Source organism: Hypomesus transpacificus, chromosome 1, assembly GCF_021917145.1.
Source record: "Hypomesus transpacificus isolate Combined female chromosome 1, fHypTra1, whole genome shotgun sequence".
Classification (NCBI taxonomy): domain Eukaryota; kingdom Metazoa; phylum Chordata; class Actinopteri; order Osmeriformes; family Osmeridae; genus Hypomesus; species Hypomesus transpacificus.
The window spans coordinates 1,888,768-1,898,888 of record NC_061060.1 but is presented as its reverse complement, the minus strand read 5'-3'; the positions used below and the strand labels follow the sequence as shown (position 1 = coordinate 1,898,888).

Below are 10,121 nucleotides of genomic sequence, written 5' to 3'. Positions count from 1 at the left end.
CAGGAGACAGTTAATATCATAACTAATCACATGGACATGCTTTCTAAATTTTGTAACGGCAAAGTAAAGGTTTTCTTCACTAGTTACAATAAAACCACATATAGGCCTAACCGACAGTAAAAGCCAGAACAGTTTGATAAAATATAAATATTTTTTGTGTTTTTGTATGTTGTATGTCAATTTAAATCCACACGATGGCGACAAAGTCCCACTTAACGATCACCATCTAATTTCACCTTGAATATAATAGCCTGGGCCTAATCAATAATAAGGCCATAACCTGAATACAATAACATTAAAATATTACCATCTTAAAAGTAAATACTCCACGATATATCGTAAGTTGTGTCAACATGGCAATCCTTTAAACACTTAAGTTGCTCCAAAAATCAAAGACAACCACTGGCATCAATCATGACCCTGCCCTTCAGACCCTAAAATGCAAATTATTTACATTTGCAGGCTAAATTCCTCCAGCGTTTAAACTATTTTACAAAACAAAACACACCAGATCGTTAAACATAAGCTGATAAACAGTGTTAATTGTGTACAGTCGGCCTATATTCAGAAACAAATTCAGCCAATTTTGTAAGCACTGTTTATTGGCACACATAATGGCAAAGCATACATACCAGACATCAGATATGACACAAAACATCTCTGCTATATAATGTACAAATGTGCAGAGCACTAATAATACCAGCTCAAACATATTCAGAAATGTGTTGGCTTCCTTACAAATGCACAAATAAATACACAAAGATCCAAATGTATAAAGACATCCACTGTTGTCTTTTGGACGTTCAGAAACCAAATCCAACCAGTGAGTCTAGGAGATCAGGGAGTATTAATTAGTCTGAGTTAAATGAAGAACACAAAATCAGGGATTTCAAATACTTTCTTTAGAGATTTGTGGGTGCTGGTTTTGGCTGTATCTTACTGTAGTATATGTGGTTATATTTTTTATATTTTGTAGACCAAAGAGATAGGAATACACGTGATATAAATAAAGGTTGTTGTCAAAAGCAAGTTCTAGTTGTTGAGGTGGATTCTGGGATTGTTGAGGACGTGAGCTGACTTTACATTGTTCAGACATACAACCAGCATCCAAGTAGCTCTATAGAAATTTGAAATCCCTGCAGAAAGCTTGTCAAAACAGCTGCCATGTACAAAATAGTCTCAGTGGTTATTTGAAGTGGATTAAACAGGTCACACCTCTATATACAGAGCTACAAACCTTGTAACAGTGTTCCCAAACTGATGAACCAAATAAAAACTGAACCAACGTTTCTCAAAAAGTACATATATTAAACAAAAATATATAAATCATGCAGGAAAAGCTTTAGAATATCAGTTTGGGAGTAGGTCATTAAAGGGAAAAATTCAAATTCCAAATAGGAAAACAAAATCAACCTTAATGCATTGGTGTCTCTTAGCAAAGTCACATATAGTACTGATTGGCAAAAATTACAATGTAATGGCAAAATATTCTGGGAGAAGCAAAATAACACCAATAGACTACAAACACAATTGAACAGGTTTGCATGAAATCACAATCTGCAACGACTGCAGTAATTCGGAAAAAGCAATCCCAGGGCACCAGTTTCTCCATTTAAAACAAGTCCATAGTGGTGAAAGAGTATGTTTCTGTTTAATTGGAAATTTTGAAGGAAAAAATAAAAACAGCAACATAAACAAACCAACAGCCAAATGAATTTCCAATAAAAATGCTAATGTTTGGGACAGCGATTCGATGATCGCCAATGCATGTTGGCTCCGTCGGCTGTGGAAAACCTTAACGGTTCACTTTCATTGAGGTTGTTGCTCTGAAAAAAGAATCTCAGTCTTTGTTTTTTTTCTATTACTTCCCTGGTCATCTGTCATACAATGGCCATGACCTACAGGTCAAAAGAGCATACACACAGTAGACCGCTACAGGTAAAGTTCAAGAATTGAGAATATGTCCATAAAAGCAAGCTCAGACTTTGTGTCATTCTCTGGGCATTCCAGCTGAGGCTTTATTGGGGAAAATGGCCACCTTCCATAGTTTATCTCATTGGTGCATACAGCCTGTATGCATCTCCGTGAAAAAAGTAGTCTTTGTCATTGTGGATATTGCTGTGCAATGTCATCAGTTAGTAGCATCTCCAGGATTTTACAGGGATTCAGAGACAAATTGTCCTTGTATTTTGGTTGTAATGAGCGTGACACCATCGACCAGAGTTCTAGAATGTGGCCAACAAGATCTAATTTCTGAATGGGTGAGGAGTCTGCCCTAGTGTGCGAAATGGGTACAGTCCACGGGGTAGGCCTAATCAAGACTTGTCTGGACTTGTTTTCCTTTAATTTCTTTTCTTTTTGCATTTCTCACTGAGAGGGTTGAGGCGCTGTACTCTCTGGCTTGCTGTCCTGGTTGCTAGGGGGCTTGGTGGCCCATGGGCTGTTGTTACCGAGCGCCGGTGAGCTGTTGAAATCGTCCTCGTCGTCGAGGCCGTTGGTGGCGTCGTACTGCGTGTTCTCCAGCCTCGTAATCAGACGCTCGTCTTCGTCGCCGAACTCGCCGCCCATCAAGGTAGGCTCACCCACCACCATTACGTCCTGTAGAAACACGACACAGCGGCGGAGAGAGGGAAGAGTTAAAAGTTGGTGCAGTGCAAAAAAAACAACTACGAAATTAGTACCGACGACGGTCCACTGCAGTAATTGTAAAATGATACGAGACGAGGTGAAGATGAGAGACAATTAGAACAGCCCCAGGCAACAAATTACGGAACCATATATTTCAGTTTCAAGTTTATAAGTTGTCTTGATAATTTTATTGGGTGATAAATGACATACCCTCACCATATGTTGGCCGTCCCTAAAGAACTTGGCATTGCCAGGGGGAAGGATCCAGAATGGCTGACTGTTCCATCAGTTTCCTAGCGCTAAAACTGCTAATGGTTCATTAAACTCACATAACTAACGCAAACATTCAAACCCATGAATGTTTATTTGTTGCTGCTGCTGCTGGCCCATTGCTGGCGCATTTGTTAGTTTGTTTGTCTAGAAAGCGTATTCAGAAGCAGTACTACGGTCTATCTGTGGCTGTGTGTAGCCTATTCAGTGAACCCAAACCCTCTGTGCGACCACTCTCCGCAAATGAATCACCCCTTTCGTAGCTAGCTCCCTGCCTCCCCCGCCTTCCCAATCGATACTAATCATGTCTGACATATTTCAAAGTGATGACCCCCCGGAGCTTGAGGTCGGGGGTGGGGGGGGGGGGGGAAGAGGTGGGGGACTGGTTTGTTATTGGCTGTGGCAGTGGATGTTGCTGGTACACATGTCTGTCAGCTTGGCTGTGGTAGCTGAGCCTGGCAGAGCTCATCCCCTGGAGACAGCTTCGACATGATGTCACTCTGGAAGTCTCAGGCTGGGTCCTGATCAGCACCCTTTGGATTAGACGCTCTCCTGAAGAGCCCAGGGTCGAAGCTAGCTGGTTCCACTACTGTGTTTGGTGATTGTTACTAGCACGTAGGCTAACGCTTACAACACTCGGGTATGGACCGTACCAGGGTGCGGATTTGGGGGGTTCCAACCCCCCTAATTAAGACTTGGACCCCCCCAAAAGAGGTAAAAACAACAGATCGAGGGGGTCGATACACGCCTTGGAGAAGAAGTTGACCCCCCCCGACTGTCATTGTATAATTCGCACTCTGCACAGCACCTCAAGAATACGTGAGACAATAGATGATTGATTGGTTTGGATTTGTGATGTGACTGATTGCGTTGTGTACGCGGGGGCTGTTGTGTGAATCTCTTGTTGTGGAACAGCTCTGCCCTCCACCATCCACTGCACCCTGGGAAGAAGCCACACAGAGCGCTCGCTTCACTGCTCATGTGTGTCCACGCCACGTGGCTGGAGAGCTGGATCTCTCCGCATCCTCCACACACACACACACACACACACACACACACACACACACACACACACACACACACACACACACAAGCAAACACAGATATACCAGAGACACACATACACACAGACAGACAACAACATACATAGGTACACACATAAACACAAAGACAGGCACGGCACACACACACCAGCAAACACAATTACACACAGAAACACAAGTACACACACACACACACAGATACACAAGTTTGAAGAGAGAAGATCCATGGGGCCAGTTTGTTTATTTAAGAGACAAGACAAGGCTCTCCTCACCCCCCCCCCCCCCCCCCCCCCCCTCACACCACTACATCATACTACGCCTTAATCACGCTAATTAATTTAGGTGAGCTTTTTGACTAAATGACAATATCCACATTAATTCCTGATTCGTTAATTTGCATAGCTAATTAAGTCATTAGCTAAAAAATTTGCTGATTGCCAACAAGCCTTGAATTCACCATCTGTTCCTATGAGGATAGCTGTCAACCTACCTATGGCCAATTTGGGCCAGTAAAAGCCCTGTGGTTGACAACAGCTGGTGGCGAGACTAGCTTTAGGGAGTGCTAATAGTGATCTAATTAATAGCGTTTTGTCTACTCATCTCATTAGCATTATCTTAAGAATTCCCTCGACTGAAAGGACCAGAGCATTTTAATGACGGTTCAGATGAATCTCTTTTCATCGTAGGGAACAACTGTCTCTTTAAGTAGGTGAGGACTGAAGCTTTTCATCCAGTAACTTAAACAAGTGGAATTTCCAACCAATTAGGAGTTTAACGAGGAGATTGAAGAGGACACAAAGAAAGCGGGACCTAAAGGAATAAACAAATCCGTGCAGCAAAGATATTTATCCGTAAATTTTCCAGTCACACTTAAAAACACGATGACAGTTCAGGGCCCACAGCCAATCAAAGTCACCCCCGTAAACATATGGACCTATTACGGTGCGTTCACACTGCAGACTTTTTTACCGCTCAGCACCGCCGGCCTTCCCACTGTGCACCACGCTCGGGGGCGTGTCAGACAGATTCATTCAGAGCTGTAGTTCTCTTAAATCACTGTTGTAGTTCGTATAATGTCATGGCAAATGTGCAGACAAAATACAACTTTTACACACATTAAGCACAAATCCGACTAGCATTCTAGATCTGACATGATCTTATCTACAGCACACAATAGGTTATCTTTTTCCACGCTTTTTTTAGGCCGAGTGAAAGACTAAATGCCACCCGCACTCTATGGAACGGGTCTTGTTCCGGCTTGAAAAAAAGATGCATACATAAACGTTGACATGTGTAACCTTTTATTATATTACTCAATATATCTGCAATCAATCGCTAGATTATGACTTGCCACTACACATTCACTGTATGGATAGCGAGTGGCTGCCAGCCAGCATTTCAGCGTTGAATGTCAATCGTGTGCCGGGTGAGCTAGCTAGACTATGCAGCTAGCACAGAAGAAAGTTACGTAATGTGAAGAAACTGAATTAAAGTACAAAATACAACACACCAGGGACGCCGACAACCTCAGCAACCCTGCGCCAGGCATATTTTTTTTGTTTAAGTCTCTGTAATCAAACATAGACGTATCATACAATACTGGGTATGAAGACAAGCATATGATGAGTTGCTCTTCCATCTTGAAATTGTCAAACCTAGAAATGTTTACTATGACCAACAGTTGCTACGTTACAAGAAACAAGAAACCAACCCGATTGGCCATCGCTGGCGGTTTCACGCTCCTCATTTACATAAAGTTGAGAACATTGAACTTTTGCCGCCCCTGCTTGCCTTCCCACAATGCCCTACGCGGGCGTTGACGCCTGGTTACATAGAAAATGAATTGGAAGCCGACGCCCCGCTCTGCCCGCCCCGCTGCAGTGTGAACGCACCGTTAGAGCCACTCAGAACCCTCACCACAGAGGTAATCTGAACCAAAATCCTCACTGTAGTCCAGCAGCCACTAGAGGGCGCTGTTTAACATGTAATATCACCCCCCTCGCTCCCCCCACCGCCGCTCCCCTCCCGCCGCTCCGCCCTCCTCTGCCCTCCCCCCCCTCCTCCTCCCTCCTCCCCCCTCCTCCTCCCTCCTCCCCCCTCCCCCCTCCTCCTCCTCCCTCCTCCTCCCCCCTTCGGAGGGTCCGCTCCTTATTGTCATTGGACTCACGTAGGCTTTTGCTCAGCCTCGAACGAACAACTTCTCAGACAAAGCCAGCAGGCGTGCAACATATGTTCCCAGCATGTTACCACAGCGCGGCTGCTCTTAAAGACGCATGTCATCGCTGTGTTTTTTAAGACAAAAAAATAGGGGGGGACAGTGTGTGTGTGTGTGAGGGGGGGGGGGGGGGTAGTTATGTGTGTTTGTGGATGTGCTTGTCCGAGAGAGAGGAAGACATGGAGAAAAGGGTTGTGTGTGTGTGTGCAGTATTTGTGTGTGCATCCAAAAAAATTATAATTTGAAAAAGGAAGGGTAAGAGACGGAGAAGCAAAGAAAAAAAAGACCAGAGAGAGATATAGAGACAGAATTAGAGAAAAAGGTAGAGAGGAAAATATAGAGGGGCAAGAAATAGAAAGAGGGGGGAGACAGAGAGAATAAGGAGGAAGAGAGAAAAAAAAGAGAGAGAAAGAAAGCGAGAGGAAAAGGGAGAAAGTGAAAGAGAGAGAGAGGCAGAGCGAGACAGAGAGAGAGAGAGAGAGCGAGAGAGAGAGAGCGAGAGAGAGAGAGAGCGAGAAGGGACAGAGGGGAGAGATATGCCTTTTGTGGATTAAGAACCCCAACCTCTAAGGACATGGGAGGAATAACCCACAAAGTTCACTGCTTCCCACTGAGTAAAAACAATAGCCAACCAGGAAGACTAGGCAGACAGCAGCTAAACCTTTAGGCTATATAGCCAAGGATGGATCCCATGGTAAACAACAGAAAGCCAATAGCGTCTTCTCCCCAGGCTCTATGTGGAGGTGTTTAAGGGTCTGTTTAACCTCAACTGTGTCAGATGTCTTTGTTACAGTTTACTGACACAGAATAATCCCTGAAATCTCTACATAGGCTGTAAATAGATCAGGTTCTGTTTGTCTTTCGTATGTTCGTCGTGTGTGTGTGTGTGTATGTACTGTATGTGTGTGTGTGTGTATAAAGATAGGAAGACCAAACCCAGTGGCGTTGATGCTTACAGGTACCTGACTGGAGAGGCTGAAGTTAGTGGCGGGGCTGCGTTTCTTGTTGGTGTTGCCGACGCCGCTGTTGGCACTGCTGGCTGAGTTCTTCCTTTTCCTCCTCTTTGTGGCGGTTTGTCTGGCGGGCTCAGCTTTGGCGCGACCAGCAAGAGAAACAGAAGCCAAACAGGCAACATAAAGCAACACACAAGGTAGCACACACACACACATGCACACACACACACACACACGTCTCACACACATCACACATACGCATTCAACACTCACACACACGCATCGCACACGTACCGATCATGCACAGCTCACACACACACACCACACACATAACCATCCTGCACTTCTTACACACACACACACACACACATCAAGCAGACACACACACACAACACACACGCACAGACAGAGTGGCAACTCTAGGGAGAACCATGCTTCGCTTTCTTCCGCGGTGAAATCACACTTGTTAACATCTCCCGTGACATGCACTAGTAAGAAGCAACCTGGGTCATGTGCATAACTGCTCAACAGAGAGCTTTGCTGCTCAGTGTCATATACATGTGTTTAAGATTCTGACCTGTGGCACAACACTTAAATTATACTGCATGTGCTCAACTGTGAAAATGAACACATCCATGATCTAAATCTGTAGGGATATGCCATCTGTAGCAGTCTTCTCTCTGTCTCATCATGTTTGAGAGGAAAGGTTTGCGTCAGTATTTAATGTCAAACTATTACCACGTAATGATACACGTAATGATACAGCATGGTGTTTTTAATCAATTCTTTTCAGCAGTGAGGATTTTCTTAGCGAAGTGTTTAGTGGATCAAAATGTGTATAGTGTTTGAATGGTCGGATTCTTTCTTTGCAGTTGAGCATCCATGATGAATATGCACACAAAATGTATTTCATGGCATTCTGTTCAGCAAGAGAATGCCCCTCCCTTAAAACGTGACGCTACTGTAAGGCTACATCTATTAAAAGCTCACAGTAGAAGACAGAAAAGGTACCTTTTTTGTGATTCGTGGGAAATATTTCCGTTTTGAAGTTCTGTGGGTGTCCAGCTGAAACCGGAACCAAAATGATTTGGGTTTTATTAACGTTGTTATTGTATTACTAAATGTGTCAGAAATAGAGACAAGATATGTCAACAGGCAGATTGGAAGATGGTTGTACATTCACTGCAATGTAAATACAAGGCTTTTTCTTCCAATGGAATCATGCTTCAATAAAACACGTATTTTTACATCTATAAATAACTTTTAGACTGCCCTGACTGGGATTATCTAAGTAATCTATTGACAAGTGAAGTGATGAGATTCGTATTAGTATTAGTACAGTAGAGGTAGAAATGCTCCTAAACTCTACAATAATTTCTGAAACACATCCGTTGTATTTATTTGAAATGTCCAGGGTGCTTGTGAAAATAACAGCATCCTTTATCATCCCATTGAGACAAATAACCATCGTGTGTGATCTTCAAAAATGAAATACATTTTTTCGAGGTTCTTACTAATCACACCAAGGGAGATGCTTTGATATTGAATCTCTGCTCAACAAGCAAAAGTCAAACTCTTGTGGTGACCGAGCAGAGGCTACGGCAGGCTGAGAGGACACAGAAGGCTCGCACGCTGTCAGGCCTCAGCGCTGACACACCGAGGAGAAGGACATGTGGCCCATTGTCACTGACAACCTTTTTTGGCTTCCCTGATCTTGTGAGAGTGACGCACTAAAATTCACTTCCATTTCCACCCAAAACACTTATCAGGGCTGAAATGCCTCCCCTCTTCCTTCCTGACTACGGCTGGACCATTTTCCCGGCCCGGGAATAATGGGAGGAAAGACGAAAAACAGAGCTAATAAGGAAACCGCCATTACGGTTCAGCAGAACAATTCGGTTTCAGTCTGGGTCAAAGTATCGACGTTGGAGTAAGAGACAGGACACCTCTCTATTGTCTAACAAAACGGATCTTAGAAACAAGAACATCTTGGATTACAATAACAACCTTTGGTTAAAATGATTCTTGCTGTAATATACCATATGTGCTTGACTGGTATGGAAGAACATATTAATAAAAACATATTGTTACACAACGGATTTTACAAAAGCATGTAGTGTTTAGGTGTAAAGTAACTGGGGACGGTGTATCATTTTCTGCATTACCATGCAGTTAATGTATGGAAACTACATGACCATAATCGTCTCCCACTGTGCACAATTAAGTCGCTGACAGTGGCTCCGAAACTCCTTTTCAACGTGTCAGTTCAGGAGCGTTCTGACTTTAATCCTGTGAAACTCCATTTTCCTTTTCAAAGTGAACAGTCTGCACGGTACACTTGGGAGGTCGCTGGCGAGGGAGTTGGATTTGGTGGTTTGATTACAGTGGACCCTCTTAATTAAAGTTCAGCTACCCTCCTAGTAACACAGGTTTGAGTCAGAGGGTTTGTACTGGTGTTGGTTTTTAAAGACATCTCGTCACGACTCGGCGAACATTGCAGTAATTTGTAGCCCTCAAATGTGTCCAGAATTCTGCTCGTTTTTTCCTCCAGCTTAAGACCGCGCACGACCAATTTAAACCAACTATTATCAAGAACCCCAATCCCCCCTCCCTCCCTTACCATCCATCAAAAATCTGACACGCCCGCTAGGTCGCAATTAAGATTCAGGAGACATTTCTGATGAATTTCAAACATGTAGAATACATTTTTCAAGCACTGTGAAATACGGATAGACATTCAGTAATACAAATCATGCGATCAAAACATTTCATTACCTTCTGTTATTTGGACTGCTTCTGTCAAAGAAGCGGGCTTGGTTAGGTAGGCATTGCAAATGTTACCTGGGGGAGCCACCATCCTCTGCCACTTTTGGAACAGGCATGTCTTCAGACAGTCCCTAGGACTGAGGTTGTAGGTCTTGTGCCTCGACATGAGTTCCTGCATGGGCTCCAGTATGACACACAGCTGTGGACCACAAAGGTGCACAAAGGAGCATTTTAGTTTATGATACA

The 10,121-nt window shown here is 43.7% G+C and overlaps 1 protein-coding gene across 7 annotated transcripts in view; it reads right to left on the bottom strand.

The window, feature by feature from the left end:
* Positions 1-594: 594 nt before the first annotated feature.
* ldb2a (LIM domain binding 2a) overlaps positions 595-10,121 on the bottom strand; it is a 44,409-nt gene continuing 34,882 nt past the window's right edge. The window contains exons 6-9 of one of the 7 annotated variants that reach the window (XM_047021638.1): positions 9,885-10,074; positions 8,121-8,174; positions 7,113-7,258; positions 595-2,598 (exon numbers count right to left, since the gene is read on the bottom strand). In XM_047021638.1, coding sequence (XP_046877594.1) covers positions 2,368-2,598; positions 7,113-7,258; positions 8,121-8,174; positions 9,885-10,074 — 621 coding nt within the window. In that variant the 3' untranslated portion in view covers positions 595-2,367. The remainder of the gene's footprint in view (positions 2,599-7,112; positions 7,259-8,120; positions 8,175-9,884; positions 10,075-10,121) is intronic. The other 6 variants (XM_047021645.1, XM_047021653.1, XM_047021662.1 and 3 more) reach the window with 6 other exon arrangements.